This window comes from Chiloscyllium plagiosum, chromosome 30 (assembly GCF_004010195.1).
Source record: "Chiloscyllium plagiosum isolate BGI_BamShark_2017 chromosome 30, ASM401019v2, whole genome shotgun sequence".
NCBI classification, from domain to species: Eukaryota; Metazoa; Chordata; class Chondrichthyes; order Orectolobiformes; family Hemiscylliidae; genus Chiloscyllium; species Chiloscyllium plagiosum.
Window position 1 is genome coordinate 17,874,974 of NC_057739.1, and position 27,038 is coordinate 17,902,011.

Consider the following 27,038-nt stretch of genomic DNA (forward strand, 5'->3'; position numbering starts at 1 on the left):
TGATTCAGAGAAAGGGGTATTGCATAGTAAACTGGGAAGCCTAACTGTGGTAAACGCAACTTCCAAAAGTATTAAGCTCTCTTGGACTTTGCAAAATGGATCTTTTGACAGCTTTCTTATAGTGGTCACAGATTCCACTGGGCTATATGGACCACTGGAAATGGCCCTAAATGGTGACTTACATAGCACGGAGGTAACTGGTCTCTTGGATAGTACACATTATAAGGTATATTTATACGGATTTGTGGGAGACTGGCGTTCAGATCCCTTGAATGCAGAAGTCACAACAGGTATTTTTTCTTTTATTCATAACCTTTCCCTGTACATCTCTCTTCCTGTCCTCATTTTGTAACTGTACAGAATCTTCCCCCACTACTCTTTTACAATAATGTTGATCAGAGCATGCCTTCACATATTTCTTCAGTACAAAACCATTAACAGCTGTGAGGGAAGATGGCAAAAGCAAATACATCAGTGCCATAAAATGTAGTCCTTGACACATTGTTGGATACACTATTTATCATGTGTTTAATGCACAGGAATTATACATCGATAGGGATCTAGTGTTTGCACTGGATAATCCCAAACTTCACATTTAGATTTGGATACCCCTGACTATCAATCAAAGTAGCATGTTAAAAGTTTTTTTGGTAATACAAATGCTGAAAAAAAGAGACATGTTGCTCAAGGTTTTTGTATTTGCACTTATCAGGACAAATGCAAGAATGTAAAATTTCAATGATCGCAATAATTTATAGTACAAGAAAAAAGGTGTTGATTGATTAGCAAGTTGACTCTGACCATGATGTGGAGGTGCTGGTGTTGGACTAGGGTGGATAAGGTCAGAAGTCACATGTCACCAAATTATACATCAGGTGACAAAGGAGCTTTTTCATTCTCAGAAAGCTTGTGATTTCAAATAAACCTGTTGGGCTATAACCTGGTTTCGTGTGACTTCTGACCTGATTAACCATTGCTTTGCCATGTAAAAGGTGCCTATAGGCTCCTAGATAGTTAAAAACAAGGCCAAGGCTTAAACATGTTCCTTTGCTTACAGCAATAAGCCCTATGAATGCTTGTATGTCTCTTCTAGTAAACCAACTAATTGCATTACAAATTCGACTGATTATCTTAAATTGGCTACAAGAATAGCTACAAACACATGCAGGATTATTCATGTGCAGCCTAATCATGGAATCACATTTGAAAACAGACATTGTGTTTTGGGTTTTGTAAGCACAGACTCAGTCTGTATTCTGCTTATTAGAAACAACCAAGAACACGCTGTTCGATTTGATCAGCCAATCACTGGTACATATCCTCTTTGCACGCTGACATCATATTGGCACAGAAATTTGCATATGACATTGTTGAATTGTCTAGTGGGATGAATGTCTTTTTGGACTGATGTTCCAGTGATTGACTGACTGACTGCACAGCATGGTACCATGTAAAACCAATGGAATATAATTAGTCCAACTGAAACATGATGTCAATGAAGACCAGTTGATGTAGTTCTTAGTTAATAATGGAAGTGAAATATCTAAGGGTTTTGCGCTATAATAAAATATTACACTGAACATATTAGGATTCATTATATGCAAGTGAATATGTACTGTACATTTCCAATAAGGGTTAGAAATGACACTGCTCATTTACCTTTGGTAAAACTTTAGTAATTTGAATCTACCATTAAGATAATTAGAAACTCGAAAGGTATAGATTTAATCCAACGTTTTATGTTGGCTAGTCAGATTTGTTAAGCCCCGGGCAATGATTCTTAATGCTCGCATTAATCTTAATTCATGAGTTCAGATATAAAGTGGATTTTTAATAATAATCAGTTAGCAGTGGAAAATCATGCAAAGAATAAATTTGATTTCCTCGCTTTTCATTTTACTGCTGTCCCTCCAGTACTGAAGAGATCTGATCAAGTTAGAGGCCTTGATTCCCCTGGCAGTAGCTTTCTATGTCGAGCTCCAGGATGAGTATATGAATTCTCTTGTGTGAATTATCCTCTTATTGCTTGATGAGAAAGGTTTGGCTTCTCTTGATCATCTCCCCAAGAGTGAGATTCAAGCAGACTTCACAGAATCACGTATCAACCTATACCTGTGCCACTGTGTACAATCCATTCAAACCTCCATAAGCAATACTGCAACCAAATCACCCTCATTCCTTTGAAAATCAAATCCCATTTCAAAATGCTTGCGCATAGATGATAGAGGCATATAATTTAAATGCTTCTTTTTTTAGCAGGACAGCAAGGTGTAGATTATTTTCCCATTGTCAGAAGTGATCAGATGGTATGGGGCATTTGGAAGTTAACCTGAAAATGGTATTGCTTCATCTCATGGCTATTATCAAAGCATTCTATTTAGAATATGTGGATATCTTTCATGCCAGCTTAGACCTTTATGTGTTGCTAAACAACTTTCAAATTGCTCGACTTCTACAATCAGAAATATCAATGAACAAATCATTTCTGTTGTGGGGAGCTAGCATCAACCTGACAATATCAGCACTTTCACAAAGAAATCTTGAGTGTTATCAAAAAAGTGTATGAGTTTTGTCATGAACCTATGATTAGAGAAAACAGTCAGACCTTTAATATTATTGAACTATGTCAAAGTTGTAAAGATGAAAAGAAAACACAAGCAGTGAATCAAGGTTTATTAGATATTTTTCTTCCTTTCTGCCTGATCGTTTTTGACCACTTTGGTCAGACACATTAAAGCAATTTATTTTAGTTTCTTTGAAATCAACTTTCATGTGGCTAAATCAACATTCCTTTAGATCAATGGTAAACATGTAGGCTTGATTCCCTTTGGTGTTGCAGGGGGGTGCAATTTATATTTCTTACATCATAGAATCTTACACTGGTGACAGTGGAAAATAAGGCTTTTTGGCCTATTAATTTTCTGCTCGCTCTCTGTATGAGCAATTCAACTATTGGCACTCCACAACCTTTCCCCACACCCCTACAAATATTTTTTTTTTAGTTTATGAACCAATTCCCTGTTAAATACTTTAAATGAAGCTGCCTTGACCAGACAGTTGGGCAGTGCATTCCAGATCCAAGCCACTCACTCTACTGCAATCACACCAATGCCCAGTTGAAGTTGCCTTAGAAAATAATGCCCTAGCTTTTCCTGTACCAATACTAAATGGAATGCTAATTATTACAATTATGAAACTATTGAAACATGAAGTGTTAGTTTTCCCTTATTCAAATATAAAGATTTAATACTTTTATGCATTAGCGTACTCCAACATTCACTTTAGCACCAGTGAGTATAGCTATGAAGGGAACATAACATTGAAGTGGCAAGAGAAGTAGCTTTGAAATAACAATTCAGAATCTGGCATTTGTTCAAAAAGCTTGTAAGGAAAATCCAAGCAATTTCAGACCAGTCTGTCAGTCACAGTCACATGGACAAATATGAATTATTTAGGGAGAGGGTTCTCAAGCTAAACCATAATTAGGTAACTTGATGAAGTTTGAAATGATTATAGAGAGGGTTGATGAGAGTAATGCTATAAATATGGTGTTTCCAAAAGGTATTTGATACAATGCCATACAATGGACTTGTGAGAAAAGTTAGATTTCATGAAATACTGAGGGTACTCCGCACCTGGATCCAAAATTAGAGTGATAGGAAACAAAGCATAATGGATATTTATCAGCCTAGAGGAAGGTTTGTTGTTGGAGTCCCAACCTCAGATAAGCCATGATCCTATTTAATGGCAGACTAGGTAAGAGGAGTCAAATGGCCTTCTCGTGTTTCTATTTCTTATGGTCTTATAGTTCCCCAAGGCTCAAAATTTAAACCCTGTCTTTCCCTGATTGAATATAATAGACAGTTTCAAAGAATGCAGATAACACAAAACTTGGGGCAATGTTAAACCCTGAGAGCAGTGTGGAACTTCAAAAGGACATTGACAAGTTGGTGAAGTGGGTGGATGAAGTTTACTGTGGAGAAGTATGAGGTGATAGTTTTGGAGCAAAGAGGTATTTAAAATAAAGAATACTATTGTTGAGAGTGTGCCTGAGCAGAGAGACTTGAGTGCATAACTTCTGAATGAGGCAGTAAAGGTGGCAGGACAGAAGAAAAGAATGGTTCACTAAACATAATATTCTAGAATCTGTGAATAGTGGCATAGAGTTCAGGAGCAGGAAGATTATACCATGTGAGACACTAGTTACACTGCAGCTGGAGTATTGTGTACAGATCGGAGGGGGGAGATGGGTTTTCACATTTTAGGAAACGTGAAAACATTGCATAAGTGGTTCGAAAGAATAATTTCAGAGATGGGAAAGTTTGGTTGTGAAGATAGATTGGAGATGTTGGGACTGTTTTTCTTGGAGATGAGAAAGCTACAAAGGGATTTGATTGAAGTTTCCAAAATCAACCCACTCCCAACTGCACTGATCAATCAATGATTCCTAGGGTTTGCCTTTCTCCCAGCCTTTGGACAGAGTCGGTAGGGAGAAACTGTTCCCACTCATGAGTGGATCAAGACCATCAGATTTGCAAAAAAAAGTACATATGAAGTGAGATTTAACTCCTTCACACAACCAATGTTTTGATTCAGGAATACATTGCCTGGAAGTGTGGTGGAGGCATGTTCAATGGAGACAATTAAAAGGGTGTTAGATGCTTTTTAAAATAATGTACAAGGTTACAGGAGCAATTGTGAGGATGGAATTAAGTTGTGACACTCATTCAAGGAGCCAGTGCAAACACAATAGGCTAAATGGTCTCTTCCTTCACTATATCAATTCTGTGATTGGTTACAAATAATATTTTCTGGACAGCAAATATAAAGTGATGGTGTTTTATGGTCCCAGTTATAATAATACCAGACAAGCCAGATCTTTGTTATGACCTAGATAGTAGATCATAATCTTTTTTTACAGAAAGAATGTACAGAAGAACAAAGGATAAGATAATAAGTTGCAGGCTTTCCAGAGTTGAATAGAAACAGCTCAAAAATAATACATATTGTGCAAACTTGACCAAAGAAAAATTAGTAATAATGGTTAAAGAGGTATACTGAACAGGTACAATAATAATATTAAACAAGACATCATATACACAATGTAGGCTTTAACAATTAGGATTAACGTGGGATAATAGAAGTTAACAAACAGTTGTGCTTAGATATCCCACAGGCTGCAATGGCTGCAGGTCATTAATGTGATCAGCATAGATCCCAGCCAGATGCTCATGGGGCTGTGGATCACCATCTCTTATTGCAAGTTCAAGGGAGTTCAATTCTTCACTTTTAAAGATCTAGATTTAAAATACCTGAAGCCTATCCATCTTGAACTGCCACAACTTCTCATAGCTTAGTAGTTCAATGTCTTTTCCCAAGACTCTTCAAAATTCCTAACACTACTCCCAAACATCCAATTACCAGCACTGTTTCAACATTTATCAAACATTTAATTTAATTGAACTTCTGCTGAATTTCTCTAAGCTCCAACATTTATTGGTTGAAGCAAACAAATGCTCTTGTGGTCTTCCTTTACCTCACTCCCCAATTGTACTAATCATCATAGACTCCCATTATTCCTAGCACTTTTCCACAGTATGACTCTCCTGAGGCTAGTTATCTCGAGTCTTCCAAAAGCAGTACCTATGCTGCCCGGAGCCACTTCTTCTGCTTTAGTTCTCTTCATATTCCAAATTCCAATGAACCCCTCCCAGCAGACAAATGCTCAGATACATGGAAACCAGAGAAACTTCTTAAGCTCCACACATCTCCACGATTATACCACCTGCTTAAGACTGCCCTTAAATTGACCTTGAGGATTGATTGAATGTTTTTAAGCTAATTTAATTATGACTCACCCGCACTGTCTTTACTATAAGCTTTGTATGGACCACATCCTCAGTTAAGTTAGCTCGCCTACTGATTTTATAATTTCATCTCTTCTTTGTTGATGCTGTTAAACAACCATTGGCTACCTTCTGAAGTACCTTTTTTGTAGGTATTCTGGCAATCATTAAAACCCCGTATTTTCATTACCTTACCATTCTAGTTCTTAACCTCTAAATCAACATACCCTTGACCTTATGAATTCGCTCGACTTCAAAGTTCTTTTATTCCATTTATTCCATTGTCTACTGTTAAACCTCAATTCTGAAAGCTAAAATAAATACAAAAATGCACTAGTCATAAACTAAATGTTCAGAACAAGCAAATTTCAAGCAGAAATTAACCCTAGGATTCTGGTTGTCAGTACTAACAATTTGATTTTTACTCTTACACTTCAGGTAGTGGCTGAGTTATTTCAAAATTGCATGTCATAAAGTCCTGAACAGGAAATTATATTTTTGAAAATGTGCATGTAATTGCAGGTGACTTTGTGAACTGGGTTATTAATTGGATAGGCAGTAGAAAGCAATGACTAGGCATTAATGTGGAGATCCATGGGATGTTATAAGTGGTGTTCCTCAGGAGTATGTATTTGAGTCTCAGCTTTTCACCAGGTGCATAAATGAGTTGAATGAAGGAGTAAAGAGGTGTATATTTGAACTTGCAGAGGGCACTATGTTAAGGGACAGTATATGTAATATAAATGGGAGAATACAATTTCAAAGACAAATAGATAGACTAAAGGGGTGAAACTTTGGCAGAAGCAATTCAATTCAATGTGGGAAGAATGGGAACATATACATTACTTAAATAAGAAAGACAAACCTGAATATTTTCTTAACACTGAGAGACCAGGGACTTCAAGAAGCCAAAGAGAGCAAGGTATCCATATAAATTAATCACTAAAACTGGTACACAGGTTTTAAAAAGTAATCAAAAAGGGAAATGGAATGACGTTTTTATTGCTGGAGCAGTTTGATTTGAATTGATTCTGCTATAATTATGCTACAGACCTTGGTTAGACCCCATCTGGTGTAAAATGACACAAGATAATTCACAGGAGAATATAAACAAATATTGACACCAAGACACGTGATGAATTATGCAGGTAAGCTTAAACAGAGTGGTTTTAAGCAACATTTGAAAAGACATAAAGAAAGTGAGAATGCCAGAGCTTAGAGCATCGGCAGCTGACATGATGACTCTCTTCCCAGAGGCTATGAACACCAGATCAATTGGAGTTATCTAGATTCAGGTTGACAGATTTTCGTTAAGATCATCAGGGGACATGGAGAATAGGGAGATGGAATTGAAATACAGATCTGATGGAATAGTATAGCAAGCTTGAGGAACTGAACAGCCTATGTCTCGCTCAATTTAATCCTGATATATTTCTCCTTTGGAGATACATTTGCTAACAATTGATCAATATTTATAATTCAGAGATTAATTGTGGTTCCATGATGGACAGTTAAATAGTGAGGCTTCCAGTCCAGAAAAAAATCTAATTCAGTTCCCAGTATAGATTCAGCTTGCTGCTCTCATTCTGGGCATGAGCCAGATGCTCCAGTTGGCCTCAGTAATAGTGGCCTCAGGAGGAAATCTCAGCCAGGCTTCCCATTTCTAATTGCTTTCCAGTGAATTTAGCTGAAATTCATGTGTGGGTGAATGCCAGGTGATGGCAGGATCAAGTTGTGATGCTGCCTCGCACTCTCCATGTGCTCAAATTGCCTGCCAACATTCACTGTCTCAGTTCACACAGTGTAATCACACAGGCCAGGTTCCTGAGGAGTGCTGATACTCACGGAACCACACGTTGGAAAAGGTGTGTGTCATTGGGTAGATCAGAGTTTGTTATTTTTGAGAAATGACTGAACAAATCAAAGACAAAATAGACAAAGAACTGCTGATGCTGGAGAACTGATACAAAAAGAAACAGAAATTACTGAAGAAACTCATCAGTTCTGGCAGCATATGTAGAGAGAGAAAACGGTGTTAACATTTCAGGGCCAGTGACCTGACTTCAGACCAAGACAAAATGAAGCCTTACGTCATAAAATGGAATTGCAGATGCAAAGAAAGAAAACAGAGAACCAGACTTCCATAGAAAGGAATGGCTCTAAAATTGATGCTTCCAGAAGTGTGGATTAGATTAGTATTTAAATTTGTGTTGCAGATATTTCGTCCCCTGTCTAGGTGACATCCTCAGTGCTTGGGAGCCTCCTGTGAAGCACTTCTGTGATGTTTCCTCCGGCATTTATGCAACGCAACGTCTGCAACACAAATTCCGAGCTCGGCGAACAGAACCACAACAACGAGCACCCAAGCTACAAATCTTCTCACAGACTTTGAAATTTAGTATTTAAAATTTTAAGTTTGACTGTTGTAAAATGTCAAGATTAAATTACCTTGCAGCAAAAATATAAACTTTAGGGGGCCCTTTCTTTCCTAAAACTTTGACAATGCACTTTTCTTTAATTTTTCACAACTCAGTAAGAGATCATTCTATATAACGAAGCTTTTTGTTGTCAGAGTGGGGAATGGAATGTGACTTCTGATGTATCGTTTCACACTTCTGCTAACCTACGGTGGGGACATTCATTGTGCAAGGGTCTCTCCTAATTGACCAGTTTGTGAAAAAAATTGGATCATCTGGTTAATTCTAATCCGCAAACATCTATTACAGAATCCTTTGACAATACCACCACACATTCTCCAATCTCAGGAGCTGCCAAGCCAGAGAATCTTCTGGTAAAAAATGTAACTTCCAACAGCCTCAAGATATCATGGACAGCGCCAAGTGGACTCTTTGATAGTTTTCTTTTAATAATAAAGGATATTAATGGATCAAGTGTCCCTTTGAAGATTTCCCTACCAGGTGATCAGCATACCACTGATGTAACAGGGCTGGTAGCTGGCACTGAGTATGAGATTGATCTTTATGGAGTATTCCAAGGCCACCTCTCGCAACCATTGAAAGATATTGCAAAAACAGGTATTCCTTAACATCAAACAATGTTCTCTCATCAATGCACCACCTTTCACCTCCTCCTCTTCATTGTTTAGGAGATGATCAGTCTCCAATATTTTATTTGCATTCCGTATGCTCTCCATCATTCATTGGCACAACTTCCTCTTCACCTCCAGTCATGCTGAGCTCCAAGTGGTACCATTTAGGAACAGGAGAATTTGTTGCCTTTCTGCATGTGAAAAGCATATACTTCTAACCCTCTCATCGCTTCCGCCAAACAATTTATGTACGCTTTCTGTCCACTTTGTCCAAATGCTACATGGCATGGCACTTTATGGTATGTTTTGGGACATAATTGTTCTTGGCCTAGTTATGTGAGGCCACTCATTGCACTGGATTGCAGCGTAGAATCTCGTTCCAAACTGAGTTAAAAATTCATTAGTTTTACTGAATTTCTGGGGTCCATTTTTGAATCAAAATCTTCACAATTGTTTTTAAAGTCAGCAACTGAAAGGTTTTCTGAACATATTCAAAGTGAACAGCAATTTGAAAAGATGCACTCCAAACATACAGATTCATTAAATGGGGATCTGGGTCAGTGACGTGTCATAAATAAAGCTGATTCTGTAATTCTTGTAAATTAGGCTGTATGTCAGGACAGGGCCTTTGCGACATGTTCCCTTAATCTCAGATACAGAAAGTGTTCCAGGCACCTCATGTAAATCAGCTGAAAATGATCGGCATTGCATGCAAAAAACATATCTGCTGTTTTAGAATTTTTTAGACTTTCAGAATTTCCTCAGCAGTTTATTTTGCCTTCCCAAAGGTGCTAATTCACACTGCACAGACAGCAATGCCCTTCAGTGGCAGATCTCCATGTGTGAACCCCAGTCAGGAAGGGATTGATTGGTTATTTGACTGAATAGGATATCATTGCAATTATGTCTGATTGTGCCTGCTCCCAACAGCACACAGCTAAAGCTTTCATTAAAGACTATTTGACAGGGATCTAAGCCAAGACTCTGGTCCAATTTCCTTCCTGCCCCAACTCATGAGTTTGAAAGCCAATTATAGAGATGAGGCAAGGCACCAGGAACTTAACATTCACATGTATTGACTATCTGTCAGAGAGGCTGACCGGCAATCTGGATGTAAATTCTAGATGATCACTCCTCTCCCTCATCCATTTGTGTTAGAAATATTTACAATCCAATTTATTGCGCAAGTCCACAATGTATAGTGACGTTAGAAATTTCTCACTTGCTTATAGATTAGTCCTTCTGTCATTACCAATAATATTATTTCTTGGCTAAATACATTTCAGTACTTATAAGGAATTTCCAGAATATAACATGATCTATTTTATGTCTTGGGATTGCAATATAATATATATCGTGCCACTATCTCTCTTTTAGGACAGAGCAATAACTCAAGCTGATTGTTGTGAATGCATTATAGTTTAGTGGTTGGAAAAATAGCATCTGAACATTACCTCATTGCTTTGGACATTTTTACAAAATACTGACCAGTTAATGATTAATTTTCCCTTTCCAGGATGAAAGGACAAACTCATTTGAATGTTTTTAAGTAGCTTTGCAATTGTACTATGCACGTACTCTCACTGAATATACTCTTTTGCAGGTGACCATTTCTTTATTTTTTTTTTAAACACAGTGGTACTGAATGGAATTATGCTGCCTTTGTCGCCATCATTTCATTCCATACTAATGCTACCTCATTACCTGGATCACTTTTACATTCTCACTTACCATTCATTGCATATGCGTTCAATGTGTTTTCTGTGTGTTAACTGTGATCTGCTTCAGGCCTATTCTTTTCACCTCCGAATAGTTAATGATTCATTATCTTCTAGACTGCGCGATGGCATGTTAGTGATTGTAGAACTTTATCTTGTACAGCTTCGCAGTTCGTAATTTAACATTTCAAAATATTTATTACCTTGCCAGAATCTGAACTTGAAAACTTAATGGTCTCGGAAGTTACCTCCGGCAGCTTCAAACTCTCTTGGACAGCTGATGAGTCCTTTCAAAACTTTGTTATAGATGTTAAAGACTCTGATGGATTATTCGAACCATTAACATACACAGTACCAGGTGATCAGTATTCCATAGACATCCCGCATCTTCATGCTGCTACTGACTATGAGATTTCCATCTATGGTATAAGTCATGGTCAGCAAACAAAGCCACTATACACTGAAGCTCAAACAGGTATTTTGGTTTATTTATTTTCCGCTTTCTTATTTTTCCTCAGAAATGAACAACTCATCCATTGATGGCTTTGCATATTTTTTAATTGCACAATATACCTCCAGTTTTAATTTATTACTATTGCAGGTCCTATGCTGAAAAGCAGAATGGCATATCACCTCCCTCAAATCATTCACTATTTCATATTTATAGGAAATGGTCTCACTGGATGCAGCAATCTTCAAATATTCCAAGATACAGGAATGCATGAATTGTCACAACATTTTACTTACTCATTGCAACAATTAAACTTCTATGCATGACAACAGAAAAAGTGTCAAATTCTGCATTAGCAGAGATTCACTTTACTAGCGATGTTGACCTTTGTTTTTTGAAGGCTTGTTGCCTGAAGAGATCGTGAGCATCTGAGTCTCTGTCAAAATGGCAAACTATCTTGTGTTGATACAAATGGTTTGGCATGATCTCTGGCTATTTTCTCGTGGACTTTGATAACCTCTTTCAGTTGTGGGGCTGCCATCTTTTGCTAAAAGCAAGAAGGTGGGGTTATGATTGACGTTCCAATTCCTTTGTTGTGTCTGAAAGTTGTTGAAACTTTAATCAATATAGTCTTAATGAAACACAAAGGTGGAACATGGGATTTAATTTAAAATAGACAAATTTGGCATTTCTCTTCAGGTCAAATTTTCTAGAAATCATTTGAATTCTGATAGATGGCACCCCCTACTTAAGAGGACAACATAGCTATTTAACTATTAAGCTTGTATTTATAACACCTAACAGACCTACTGATCAAAGTATTATGATTGTGACTACAATGTTTTAATTGCCCACTAACTGTTCATTATTGAATGAGATCTTTGGCATTACCATAATCTTATTTCCTCTTTCTAGTTTCCAATACCATGGAGCCAAATGAATATTAATATCAAGTTATTAAGTCTAGTCATTTCTAAGCCTGTTATTGCAAACTATAGAGCTGCATGAAACATGTAATTTGTAAAATATTGTTGGTGCTTGTGACAACAGACTGAAATATCTGATTGCAAGGTAAATGAACATAGAATATCCTTCCTTAAGCCAAATCCAAGTCTATTTTCAATCCTCCTTCATGCGCACAAAAATATAACTAAAATGAATTACCTTGGTTAAGATGGATTAATAAGTTTGCAGTTCAAAGAAGTATCCATTAAATAAAATGCATTTATACATTACTATGCTTTAATTGACCTTTAATAATGTAGAGTTACATTGCATTAGTGAAAAGCTGTTACTATCGTAACAGATCCACTTAGTTTGAATTAATGATGGCGACTGTAATACATTTGCACCATGCTAAGCCTAACTCCTGTTGATTTCTCACATAAATAAAGCATATTGCTTGCTTTACACATTGCACTGAACCAATGTGCCATTCAATTATTAATTTGTCTTTTCCCAGTCCTTTATCAAATATTTTAGTAGTCAACAACCTGCTCCTGGATGATAATTACTGCTTTTCCTCCTTTCACTCTATCTTACTTTGCTAAAGTTTTTCACCATCAGTGGCACATAATTCAACTGATTCCAGTCGCACTGGGAAATCTAACTAAGTGGGAAACTAAAATAATCAGCAAATCTTTTCAGTACAAAAATATCACAATGAAATAGATTCTACGCTTCCCCAAGTTAAAGTAGTTCCAATCTGTGTGGAAATTAAATCCAGTAAAATGCCCCCCCCGTGTCACTGCTCTCATACAGTTTATTTTTATTTATTCATGGGATGTGGGGTCACTGATCAGGCAAGCTTTTATTGCCCATTCCTAATTTCCCAGTGGGCAGTTAAGAGTTAACCACATTGCTGGGGCTTTGGAGTCACATGTAGGCCAGACCAGCTAAAGATGGCAGTTTTTTTCCCTAAAGGGCGTCAGTGAATCAGGTGGGTTTGTCCTGATAATGGTTTCATGATTATCATTAGATTCTTAATTCCAGATGTCTGTTTTAATTGAATTTAAATTCCATTATCTGCTGTGCTGGGATTTGATCCCAGCTCCCTGGAACATTAGCTGGGTCTTTGAATTAATACCCCGCAATAATACCACCAGACCATTGCCTCCCCTCAGCTACTTCTTTTTTTGCTTCCACACTCTCTTGCCTTGCTAAGTTTTTCACTATCAATGGCACAGAATCCAACTGATTCCAGTTGCACTGTGTTATCCAACCAAGTCGCAGACAAAAACGATCAGCAAATTATTTCACCACAAAAATGACGCAATGAAACAGATTCTACACAACAGTAGTTGAGCGTCTATTTAAGCTACCAGCTTATGCAGAGTATTAACTTCTATTCCTGATGAAGGGCTTTTGCCCGAAACGTCGATTTTGCCTGTCTTCGGATGCTGCCTGAATTGCTGTGCTCTTCCAGCACCACTGATCCAGAATCTGGTTTCCAGCATCTGCAGTCATTGTTTTTACCTTATTAACTTCTTAAGTCTACTCACAACTCAAAAACGACACCGCTTTCATTCATATTCTACAACTCCACTTTTTCGGACATATTTGGTCATATTTCACATTTGATGATAGCATTTCACATCCAACGTTGACAGCCATCCAATTCACATTCATTAAAGAAGGTAGCCTGGATGTTCTGTTGGAGACAGCAGATCCATGTGACAGCCTTTTGGCTGTCGTTTCAAAATAACCATTAACATATGAACTCTGCTAAAACAGATATTCCAAATGAATGCATTAAATGTTTATCCAGTAATATTAGCACACTATTTTCTCAGTTAATATCTGGTCTAATGGTAAAGCAATTAAAGTTTATTAGTATGAATTGGCATATTTATGTTAAATGTTTACCTTTAAATAAAGGAAATAGTTTGTTATAGTTCAAGGATCTCATATATTAAAAGTTTGATGTTAGTATTTTAGTTAAGATTTAATAATAGTTTCTCAGCAAAAAAAAACATGGTTTTCACCTTAATGCTAAGAAAATATATGTTTGAATGAGTTGCTTCTGCTTTTAAAGCTTGCTACATTGTGTATCATGTGTTGCACTTTTACTAATGATCTTCATTAGTTGCAATGTTACAACTTTCAAAGCGCTCAAGTCACTTTTGTTTATATTTAACAATTGAGTTTTATTGACTTCAGAGAATTGTATCATTTTAAGAATTTTTCTTCTAAGCGCACAGATTTGATCAGCAGCTCCAAAAATGAATGTTTTAACATCAAATGTGTTGAGCTCTAAGATCCAGTTAATGCTGAAATGTGTAGGTTGCTTTTTGGAAGACATTACTGATTTCAGATGTACTGAATGTTTTCTTTTATCCAATTATTTCCTTTCCTCAGTGACTGAACCCAAACTTAGCAACCTAATGGTTTCCAATACTACCTCAGACGGTTTCATTGTCTCTTGGACAGCCAATGGCACCTTTGAAAACTTTGTAGTAGACGTTACAGATCCTAACAGGATCTTCGAAACCTCGGAGCTCATTGTCTCAGGCAACCATCGCTCTATTGGCATCTCAAAGCTCTTAGCCAACACTGATTATGTCATTTATCTCTCTGGTCTTTATCATGGACAGCAAACACAAACGCTTAGTGCATTTGCTACAACAGGTATTTGTGTTGCAGCTGGAGTTTTTCAGCAGCAAATTGATTCTACCTGATTCTTTTAGAAACTTGTTCTTATTACCCAATTGCTTATTGATCTGCATTGAAACGTAAAATGTATTTTAATTATAATTTGGATTTTATCTTTTAATCTTACCAATAGCTCTTACATGTTTTCCTAAAATCTGGATAGCAAAAATACTCACTAGTTTGAATAATATGTTTCTTTTCAGATAGAAAATCAGGAATAAGGCTTTATCATCCAGATTTAACACAAAAAATGCTATACATAGCTACTGCAAAAATCTGCTCCTGAGAGTAGCTATTATGTGAAGATATGCCATTCCTTTATTATTTGTTAAACGTTCATGCATGTATCTTTGAGTACTATTTATAACTCTTGACGTCCTTTATAATTAGAGCAAAGTATTATGCTAGCACAGTTCGAGCTTCCAATTAACAAGCAATAACTATGTTAAATACATTCTTGCATGCAGTAAAATTGTCAGTACAACAATAAGATTGTATATTCCTCATAAAGGAGAAGCCATAAGAATTTTATCCAGGACTTTTCTTTGCAGACATTACACAAAGTGCCATATAATCCAGCTGAGCAATACAGGCACATTGTTCATTTAATTGTACAGTGTTAAGTGAAGCTAGATATCACCTTCAAAGTTATCATTAAAAGCACATGCTAAAGAATTTGCAGAATCATGAAGTTAATCCCTAACGGTCTTAAACATTATGGCAATGGGGTTATTGTCAAGGGGTTTGAGTAAAGGATATGGATTTTTTCTAGTAGTGTGGTTATTTCTTAAACTGAAGTTTCATATCACAATACAAATTACCTGGTCCCAGTAGACAATAGCAGGGCAATCCAGAGACATGTGACTTTATTAGCTAAGTGACAAGCATCATCTGAGTTTTAGGCTGTGTCATTTGATTCTGAGCTAATCTGTACTCTTTTGTTGTGTTGCTTTAAAAGTGCTGAAGTTTTATTTCCAAAACAATCCCTATAGAGGCAGAACCCGAAGTGGGCAACCTAGTGGTTTCAGGCATTACCTCAAACAGCTTCAGCCTCTCTTGGACGGGAAAGGACAAGGCATTTGAAAGCTTTGTCATAGAACTTATAGATTCTGACAGGTTCACAGAGCCACTGGAATACACAGCACCGGGCAACGTGCAAACCACCCAACTCTCCAACCTCATAGCTGGCACTAATTATGTGATTTATTTCTATGGAATTGTCAATGGCCGACGTACAATTCCTGCAACTACTGTTGTATTGACAGGTATTTGCTATTTTATAAAATAATTTCTTCTCTCAAATTTCATATAACAATGTCATACAAAGGCTTGTCAAAATTTGGCACATTTTTGACTCGTTTTGATTTTGGCATTTATTTTCCAATGATATTTTTCATTGCAACAACAAACCGAAAACCCTCTGATTGCTCTAATACTTTACAAAGTCCTCACATCATTTACAGTTTGCCATTTGGAACTTTTGCAAGCTTGCTATAAAAGCTCAGAAGTAACTGGACCATGGCTTCTCACAGCACACCCCATTAGCTAGGACTTTTCCCTCCTTCTTCAATGTAATTAAAATTTAGTTTTATTCAATGGTGGGACGTAGGCATCACTGGCCAGCATTTATTTCCCACTTCTAATTGCCTTTGAGAAGGTGGTGATGACCTGCCTTTTTGAACCATTCACCATATATTGCTGACAGTACAAGCTGGTAATATAGTGTTAAGGTCACTGGGGCATCGATGAACATCAGAACTGACTGTCTTCAGACGAACCTTGATTATCCGGCATTTGATTATCCAAATATTGGATTATCTGGCAAGATCGCAATGTCCCAATGCTTGGCTAAACTATGTTATCCAGCATTCGATTATCTGGAATTTGATTAACCGAACAAAATACTCCCCGACCGTGTCCTTCGGATAATTGAGGTTCCTCTGTATATCATGAAGCAATGAGACTGAGGAAGAAACGAGAGATGTAGAGAAGGAATTGGGTGAAGTAGACTGAAATCTGGTACAGGACGAGAAATAAAAAAAGGGATAGGTACATTGGATTAAGTGAGGACAGAAAGGAAAAAAAAAGTAAATGAGACACCACAGATTCAGCACACCCTCTAGGCTGGATATTTGGACTCAAGTATTACGAGGAGAAGGCAGGAGATTGAGGTTGAGAAACCTATCAGCCATAATCAAATGGCGGAGCTGGTCAGGTGGGCTGAATGGCCTACTTCTGCTCCTGTAGCTTATTGTCTAATGAACTGTTTTTACAGGAGCATATATCTGATCCAAATGTTCTGATGACCACCCCCCCAACCCCCCACAGTAGACACCCCTAAATCAACTGCTACGCAACTCCACATTCATGTTGCTTACCTACACTTTCAGAACATCCATTAAAATGGATGGCTGTGGTGCTGGACATTTAGATCTCACAACACAGCAGACTGACTGCTGCAAAAGTTTCCGTCATCTGACTTGCCCTGACTAACCTGCACTAGTGGGCAACTATGTTGACTCCACATTTCTGAAGGACTCAGGATCCAAATTTTCATCGCATGATGTGGAGCTCAGTTCTAATGTCAAACAGAGTGGCATTTTTACAGAATATTGTGACTATTATTTAAAGAAGCCTTGCATAGTTAAGGAACAGCCCTTGCATAAGTAATACACAAGTCATAAATGCATTTATTGTAATGCACTACTAAAATTTTCAATGGAAAATTTAAGCACAAGGTGCCAGTTTCACATGGCAAACAGCAGAGCAGTCAAGACAATGTAATTTGTGTGATTTACAATCTGTTGCTTCCTCACATCAAACTGGTCAGCAATTTCCACATTAATAATGGCAGCACATTAACTTATCATTTTCCCAGCAAATTATGGCCCATAATCTTCCGCTTTGAATAAAATATTAGAAATGCTTTTATGCCTGAAGGGTTTCTTACAGTAAGCATGGAGTAGCATGTTCAGCATATTGGGTGCAATTTGCATCAGAGCTTGTCATTCCTTTGTGTGGAGTACATATCAATAATAGTGTGTCTGTGTAACTGTTTTGTCTATGTTAAAACACAATTGCACTTATGTATAATATTATAGCATTCATATTTACTAAGGCGTAATACTAAGTACTCTTTCATATGACTTTGCTGTAGAAGGCTTTTACATGCCTGTGTTATGTGGAATGGCTCCTTTACTTGATATGGAAACCATTTCAGCTTCCATTCTGCTCTTGACCTCCAAAAGATCTGTGATGAAAATGTGGGCTATCGGCTGTGTTTTGGTAGCTTCTGGCTTAAGTTCTGCTGAGCAAAGGAAGTTTTTTTCTTAGTTTTCCTTTCCAGCTTGGATTAATAACTGTGAGCAGATGAAATGCCAGGATTTTTCACATATGTGACTAACTCTGCCCAGCTGTTTTGATGAGTGCCAAAGTCATACAGTAAAGCCAGTATAAGTCTCACAGAATGATAACACAAGCGTGGAAACAAATTAATACAGACATGGGTGGAAAGTAACAGTACTTGGCATTTTTAAGAAAAGACTTGAATGCATTCCTTGGACCTAAGAAATTCAATACCAATTACAGGCTACTTACTATTTGGCATTAAAAACAGTTACTATTGAACATTTTAAATATATTTCATTCAGCAATATTTACATTGAAATAGAAGAATAAGTAGGCCATTCAGCCCCTTAAGCCTTCTCTGTCATCTTTCAAGATCATTACTGATAAGATTGTGACCACAACTTTCCTGTCTATCCCCTTAGACTCCCTTCTCAGTCAAGAATCTACCTCGCTCTACCTTTAGAAGTATTCAATGATGCTGCCTCCAATGCTCTCTGGGGAACAGAATTCTACAGACTCACAATCCTCTGAGAGGGAAACGATTCTTCCCAATTCAATCTGAAATCAGAAAAGCCTTATTTTTAAACTGTGTCACCCTAGTTCCAGTTTTTTAAACAAGGAGAAATATCCTCTCAGCCCGTCAGATCCTATATCTTTTAATAAAATCGTCAGTCTCTCCAACCTTGCCCTACAAGACAATCTTTACATCCCAGGGATCAGCCAGGTGAACTTCTCCGGCATTGCCTCTCCTGCAATTTTGTTCTTTATTGAATGAGGAGACCAAACCTACACATAGTACACCAGATATCTCCTTACCAACCCCCTACACAGCTCTAGCAAAACTTTACTACTTTTATAAACTATTCCCCTTGTATTAAATGGCAACATTTCATTTGTCTTCCTAATCATTTGCTGTATCTGCTTACTAATCTTTTGTGATCCACACACCAGGACATCCAGATCTCTGTATCGCATAATTCTGCAAACTCACTCCATTCTTATGTTGTGCTGCATTTGCATTCTTCTTACCAAGTTGGATAAAATCATTCCTTACTCATATTGTACATCATGTACCAAATTGTCATTCACTCTTTAAATCTATTTTTGTCCCTTTGCAGCCTGTTTATGTTAGGGTTTCCTCAAGAGGGATTGGGATGCTACTTGGAGTCATAAATTTGAAGTTATAGGGTTACAAACTCCAAGGCAACAATGGCTGGCTTCGATTCTGACTGAACGTACATTCTGGAACAAGTAACAGCTGTACTCTCCTCTATTAGACAGGCCTCCACTTTCACAGGAACCCATCAACTTGCCCCCACTCTCACAGGTTCCCTCACCCACACATGGGGGAATCAGTAGCTGCTGTTTGAGACCATTGATAGCTGACAAAGAGATGGCTATGTAGCAGCCCATGTGATGGCACGGCATCCTTTGTGGGGATTGGGGAAAGGACAAAGGAGAAGGTGCTCATGCCCTAAAATTATTGAACCCAATATTGACCCCTGAAGGCTGCAGAGTCCCAAGCATCTCATTTTCCACTTGGAGACTTTACAGCCTTCAGGATTCAATATCGAGTTCAGTAATTTTAGGGTCTGAGCGCCTTCTCCCATGTCTTTTCCCCAATCCCCACACGCTTGGCCTTGTCAACACATGGGCCACTACCATAACAATCCCATGATAAGCTACTAATGGTCCTCATTAGCAGTTACTCATTCTCCCAGACTGACATTTATCCATTCCTTTTTCTATCCAACTGTTTTTCTCTTTCTCTCTCTTTCCTATCATTTTCTCCTCCTACTTACCCTGGCTCCACCTTCTGCATAAACACCAACCTTGTCATAGCTACAATCAGTTTTGAAGAAGGGACACTGGACCCGAAACATTAACTCTGCTTTCTCTCCAATGATGCAGCCAGACCAGCTAAGGTTTCCCAGCAACTTTTGTTTCTGTTTCTGATTTCCAGCATCGGTAGGTGCTGGGTTTTTTTCTGCACTCACAGATGTTACTTTGAGGAGTCGCAGCAATTTCAAGTCTGGAAATGTGTGACAGTGGGAAGACGTTTGCCTTATGTCTTCTCCATAATTTGTCAGACCTACCTTTGTATCATCAGCAAATTTAGCAGCCCCGGTTCCTTCGTCCAAGTAATTGATGTTGATTTTGATTGGTTAAGATCCAGCCTTGGTTCCTGGGAAATTCCACTCATTTTATACTGCCAAACCAAAAATGAACCATTTATTTCTACTCTCTGCTTCTTGCTGGCCTTCCAACCCTCTATCACTTGCTAATATATTACACCCTATTCCATTAGCTGTTAGATTGTTCAATAACCTTTGATGTAGCCCATAGTTAAATACCTTATGGAAATTCAAGTATAACACTTCATTGAGCTTGTTTGGTATTTTCTCAAAGGAACATGATTTCAAACCAAGATTATTCAGTGAAATTGACTAATCAAATGACACCAGCACTGTACAATTAGAAAATCAGAATTCCAGATTTGTTCAATTGATGCACTCATCTACTAGCTATTTCGAAAGCAGTGATAATCACAAATGTGTTAAATGATAAGGCCAGTACAATGCATGAATGTTGTCTTCTTACAGTTATTTGCATTATTAATAATCTTGTTTCATTGATTGACCATGAGCTTTGTTTGTAGAAATGCAGCTTTATTTTGCATTAATTGCATCCCAATTTATAGCTACAGAAACATGCTTCTTTTTGGTTTGTGTTGCTAAAGGTAGTGATTTGTGGCAGGCTGATGTCTTTTTAGTGTGTTGAAGATTGCTGAGGGCAATAAAAGATAATTAGCTTAACATGAATTTCTGTCATGGAAAGTGCTCAGATAATTTACAATTTCTTTTGTATTTTCTTCTTACATTGTTTAAGTTGAGTTCATGATCCTTTTTTGATGCAACAAATCCAAATCTAATGTGTGCATAACAGGGAAGGAGAGAAACTGCAAATGCTGCAACTCAGAAAAGTGCTGACAAGTGGGTCAGCATCTGAAAGAGACTCAATATCAAGTTCAATAATTTCAGAGCCTGAACTCTCCCATGTCCTAGCCCCCAACCCCACACACCAGGCCTTTATATTACATAGTCTACCATTACACACTGCCCATTGTTGGCCACTAACTGTCTTCATTTACCACTATTCACTCTCCGAGCCAGATCTTTATCAACTCTTTTGTCTGTCCAGCTGTTCTTCTCTCTCTTTGGACACTATTCCCAACTAATGTTTACCCCTTATCCCCCTTCCTCCATCCTATCATCTGCATATGAACTGGCATTTTCCTAGCTACCATCAGTTCTGAGGAAGGGTCACCGGACCCAAAACGTTAACTCTGATTTCTCTTCACAGATGCTGCCAGCCAGACCTGCTGAGCTTTTCCAGCAACTTGTTTTTTTTCCCGAAAGAGAAAGATGTTTAACGTTTTGAAAGTACAGGTAGCCCCCCAACCCCCCCCCGCCCCCACCACCACCCCCTTTATCCAAAAATGGAGGGTTTCCAGGAAACCTTTCATAAGTCAAAAATGCTGTAAAGTGAACGTGTGTGATTTATATAGGAAAAACTATTGAAGTTTCTCATAAAAACAAAAAATACTCTTCGGATTCATGAAAATAGGTACTAATGTAGGTCTTTCGTAAAAGCCTACCTGTAACTCTTCATCAGAATGTTTTACTGCCTCTGATGTTAAGGTCAAGCAGCAGACGTTGCTCTGCCTGCAGAGATACCAATAGATTCTAGCTCAGACCATGACATTTGTTCATCCCAAGTGCTGGTAAAGTTAAGTAGAATAAGTCTGGTGTTTAGTATGCTCTACATATTGTTAAGTCCCAAGCCATAACAAATATCCATTCTCTGTTTTGAAATACTTATTCTGTAATGATAAGGTTAATACAAAGATAATTTACAATTTCTGTTGAGAGTGTATTCAAATTCTAGGAGAAAATGAGGACTGCAGATGCAGGAGATCAGAGTCAACAGTGTGGTGCTGGAAAAGCACAGCAGGTCAGGCAGCATCCAAAGAGGAGAATCGACTTTTCAGGCCTAAGCCCTTCATCAGGAGTGAGTTCATTCCTGATGAAGGGCTTATGCCCGAAACATCAATTCTCCTGCTACTTGGATGCTGCCTGACCTGCTGTGCTTTTCCAGCACCACACTCTCAACACTATATTCAAATTCAGAATGAAGAGGGTATGTGTTTGTACATTTGGAAAAATAGCGAGTTTGTAGCTTATGTTATGCATATTATGAAACATCAAATAAAATATCATCCAAAAACTAAAGCTAAAATGTTTTAAAAATCAGTTGCTAAACATTTATTAAAGATTTTGAGCTCTGATACCTATGAATTAGTATGAAACAAAGAACTGCAGGTGCTGGAATTCTGCAACAAGAATAGACATTATTGGAGGAACACAACAGGACTGGCAGAACCTAAGGAGAGAAAGCAAAGTTAACTTTTCAAGTCCAGCTCTGAAGAAGGGTCATTAGTCTCAAAACATCAACTTTGAATTAATATTTGGCTCCAGGATTTCAAAGTGGATTGGAGAATCCCAGAAAAAACAGTGAAAACCTGCTAAAGAAAGAAAGCCCTCAAGGGAATGAGTTCGCGACTCAGAACTTTCTGAAATATTTTATCCAATGAATAGTATTTTGTGGTTGCTTAGCTACTAAATGTGTGTTATTTAGAAACAGAGAGCAGATAAATTACGCTCCACTGAAAAAATCATTTTTATTCACTGAGGAATCATTTTTAAACAGATTTTTGAGCTTTTGCAAAGCAGCTAATTCAGTTTTATTGCCTTAGCAATCCAGGCAGCCTTTTTTTTAACTACATAGCTCAGGAGCTGGCAAATAAATGAATAATTCCATTCACCACCAGCACATACTTTATAGTTTTCTTTTCAGTTTAATCATTTCCTTCTGTTTGTTACAGAAGAGATGACACGATGTTTTGCCTTTCTGACAATCATTCAGTTGAGCATCTACTCAGACTAAAACTTCTCACCATTATTGGTTATCAAATACCCTAACAAAGTGCTTTGCTTTGTACATTTCCTTAACTATTGACAATTTTTCAAGAGGTAATATCTTCACGAAAGTGCATTTATTGTTGCTGATTGATTTGTCTGCATGTATTTGTGTAAAATATTATAATAAGCTCCATCTTGAATTCGTAAATTTGAATTTACCAAATCTACAATGTTTGCTCTGAAATGCGCTTTTGACATGACAAGTATGACTGAAATAAATATTTCCATGACTCTTCCTTCCTTTAGAAGAAGAAGCTGAACTTGAGAACCTAGTTGTTTCAGGTATTACCTCAGAAGGCTTCACACTCTCTTGGACAGCAGAAGAAGAGGCATTTGATTATTTTATCATAGATGTTAGAGATTTTGACAGCTCGCTTGATCCAATACAGCAAGTTCTATCAGGGAAAACACGAACTGCTGACATCTCAGGTCTAGTAGAAGGCACTGGATACCAAATTAATGTTACTGGCGTAATTCAAGGCTGGCACACACAACCTCTCACTGCTCTCACTACTACAGGTATTGCAGAAAGCAAAATAAGGCACTTGCTTTCATGATTTATTTATACCACGGCTTGGTTAAGTTTCATTTATAAAATAAAATAAGACTCCATCTAGTTGCCTAACATACTAATATCTCCAAGGATCCTGTTCTTTCTGTAGCATGTTTTCTTTGCTTTTAATTTTAATAGTTATCACCCCTTTCTTTCCCTCAAATCTGCCTTGAACCTTCTCCAATCCAGAGATGCAGGATAGGCTGAGTTAGAGATTTTGGTGCTTTGTACTCAACAATAGGATGCAGAGAGCAAAAATGGACATGGACAAAACACAAAGAGGAGTACCACAGGTCAGTCCAACTTGTCAGGGTCAGTTGTACTCCAAGTTATGCATACCATGCGATGCCAGTAGCTGCAAGACCGCCCCCCCACCCCCCCGGCCATCACCAGGTCTCTCACTACACACTGACTAATGAGCTTTTCATCATGCCTTCCAAATATTAGTTAGGTTTTTTTCCTAATAAAATTAACACATTTCAAGTGTAGCCTTTTATTAGACCAGAGCTTAAGTATTGCTGAAAAAGTAAACATATTTTATCAAAACTTTTCATCTTACATTCTTCAGGACAGTTCAGTAGAATATCAAGAAAGGGAACATCAACGTAAAGTGTTGATTGGTTGGCAATTCTGATGGTAATGATATTCCCGTAGCAAATGCACTCGTTAATGCTGGTTGACAGATAACTGCCAAGCTTTCTTTGTTTTCCCCTTGAATCGGTATTCCTATGAATTGCCCTCATGAGTGCAAGATAGGAAGCTTCGACAAAATCTGGGTCTTTCACAGCAATATTATAAATATTTGTTTATTTTTTAAAATCCCAGTTACCCTAGTTTTATATGTGGTTTCAGATCACACTGCAATTTGAAACCTAAGTGATATGATTCGCTTCTGACTTTAATACTATTGTACAATCAGATAGGGCTGACGTTCCCAGTTATTAGGGGAGATTTTCAAAGACTTGTGTAAGTGCACTGGAAAATTTAATCACCATCCATGTCATAAAATTAGATGGAAAGAAGAACATGCTTTTCAGACTGATTCAGAGTGAAAATTCAGGAAATCTTTTCCACTACTAAATCAATGGTCTAATGGATCAATTAGTGAATAATTGTACTTTGTAGAACAATAATTATACTGGGAGAAAGTGAAGACTGCAGATGCTAGAGATCAGAGTCGAGAGGTGTGGCGCTGGAAAAGTACAGCAGGTCAGACAGCATGTGAGGAGCAGGAGAATTGACATTTCGGGCATAAGCCCTTCATCAGGAATGACTACAAATAACTGTAGTCTTCAATTTTATCTACTCAATCACTGCAATGCCATTGACTTTCTGCAGTTGAATGAACAACTTCCACACTACGGTAATACACTCAAGCAATGGCAGAAAGTCTGCTGTTATGAATATATTATTCTGCTATTCTGAACTTATTATTTCTTTATTTTTCAATATTTTTCCTAAGAATTTGTACTTAACAATCCATACCCTAGGTACCTTTGTTCCTAAGATGGCACCTTAAATGGCGACTTGTAAACTTTTCATTGTACTCATTTGAGTGCACATGACAATAAGACAAATTCTAATTCATGATTTTTAGTCACCAATTAGTCCACTCCAGATAAATCACCTTGCACTCAGAGTGTGTATGCTTTGTCTTTATGAAAATTGAATAGGTCAAAAGGTCTGCAGGGTTTTCACAATCTCCTACTGAAATTTTTGTTGGAGATCAAGAGACCACAAGAGAAACAGTATTGGCAGTCATTTTTAACTATTTCAGTGGAAATTCTACAGAAGAACTCTAAGGTTATTCCAGGCTCTAGAACAAAGATGCCCAGAGGTGAACCAAGTGCTGGATCCTCTAAAGCCAAAATCTTGGTTGAGAGACTTAATGAAAAGAACAATGAAAGAGTTATGGTGCAAGTGTTTTTATTATATAGTGCAGTTACTTCAAATGATTTGAAAACTTCACATTTAACAGAAACTACTGATGTCAATGAGGCAAATGAGTCTATTAAAGATAAGGGAAGAGATAAAAGTTGTTCATCAATATAGAAAAAGCTTATACTAAATCGACAGAAAGGTATAAGCCATTGTCATGGAAAATATTGTTGCAATTTTTAATTTGAAGCCAAATAAAAACAGCAATGAGAGTAGAAAAGAATCATCAAAAAAGTGTGTCAACTATCATTCTCTCAACACCAGTATAAAGAACATTAATGAAAAAATCATCAACAGTGATGATTGCCACCAGCCTGTATTGTGTAGCTGGTTTACTCCAGTTCTATCCACTATAAAAATTAAAATCAGATCATAAAGGAATCTGGGATGGTTTTACAATGATCAAACAATAGGGTAAATTTTGAACTTGTGTGAAAGTATGAAACAGAAGACAGCATAGCAGTAACATTTTCATTTCTTTAATTTAAGACCCCAGTTGCTAAAAGATTAAACCACAAATTTCTCAACTAAATCAAAGGACAGTTTACTAATAAACAGGCTGTACCTTAAGTAGTTAAGTCAGTTAAAGATATTCAAAGTACAATGAAAAGAAGGCAACTCCAGAGAGCTAAGGAGAATCTAAATCATAGAACCTCATGGCACAGAAGAAGCTATTTGTCCCAGCATACTTGTATTCCCTGTGGAAGAACTGTAGCAAAACATTAATGAGAAGTGAAAGTAACAGACTTAATTAAAATGACCTTTCTTCAGTCTTCTTGCTAGATACTTACGAGAGATGAAAAGGAATAGCATGCAACACCCACTGTCCTGTAAAATCATACTTTTGCATGTGGTTATGGAAATGCATTATTTGCTGTGTACTCCTTCTCTTCTATGAAACTGCCAATTTAGTAACCTCTTTCTTCATGCAGCATTCAATGATAACTGTCTGTGGCAGGTTTAATCGATTGGGATTGCTCAGGGTGTGACAAACTTCCAGTTGTTACTTTATGATTAAGCAGTAGAACAGAATTGTATGTTCACCCTTCAGAATTTTCCCCTAGCCCCCAACTGAAATCAGTTTGAGAGTTTTAAATTTTGGTTCAACTTGCCACAGTTCCAAACCAGAATCATGTTGATGGAATTATCCTTACACAAAGCTCAAGCTAACTCTATTAACGTCAGGTTAAGCACCTTTCATAAACACTGCAGTATTTTTCCATTTGCATATATAGGTCTTGTACTATCATGAGCCATACTTGTATTTCTCCCCCCCCACACACACCGATCTCCTAAATAAAGTGACTCATATTGTCATACAATCTCCTGAGTCCATGCAGTGCTTTACATGACCGTTTGTCATGTGTTCACTGAAGTGTTAGCTGGCTGACTTTGGGAGATACTGAATGCAAGTTCCACAAGTCCATTTCCACCAGAGGGAA

The 27,038-nt window shown here is 37.5% G+C and overlaps 1 protein-coding gene across 12 annotated transcripts in view; it reads left to right on the plus strand.

Moving 5' to 3' along the window:
* Window positions 1-27,038, plus strand: part of tncb (tenascin Cb) — a 330,609-nt gene that overhangs the window by 269,042 nt on the left and 34,529 nt on the right. For 5 of the 12 annotated variants that reach the window (XM_043719942.1, XM_043719940.1, XM_043719943.1 and 2 more), the window contains 2 exons: window positions 8,573-8,881; window positions 10,825-11,088. The exons of 3 other annotated variants lie outside the window; for them this stretch is intronic. In XM_043719942.1, the coding sequence (XP_043575877.1) occupies window positions 8,573-8,881; window positions 10,825-11,088 (573 nt within the window). Of the gene's footprint in view, window positions 1-8,572; window positions 8,882-10,824; window positions 11,089-15,707; window positions 15,981-23,351; window positions 23,625-27,038 lie in introns of all 12 variants that reach the window. 4 more of the 12 variants (XM_043719944.1, XM_043719946.1, XM_043719948.1 and 1 more) reach the window with 2 other exon arrangements.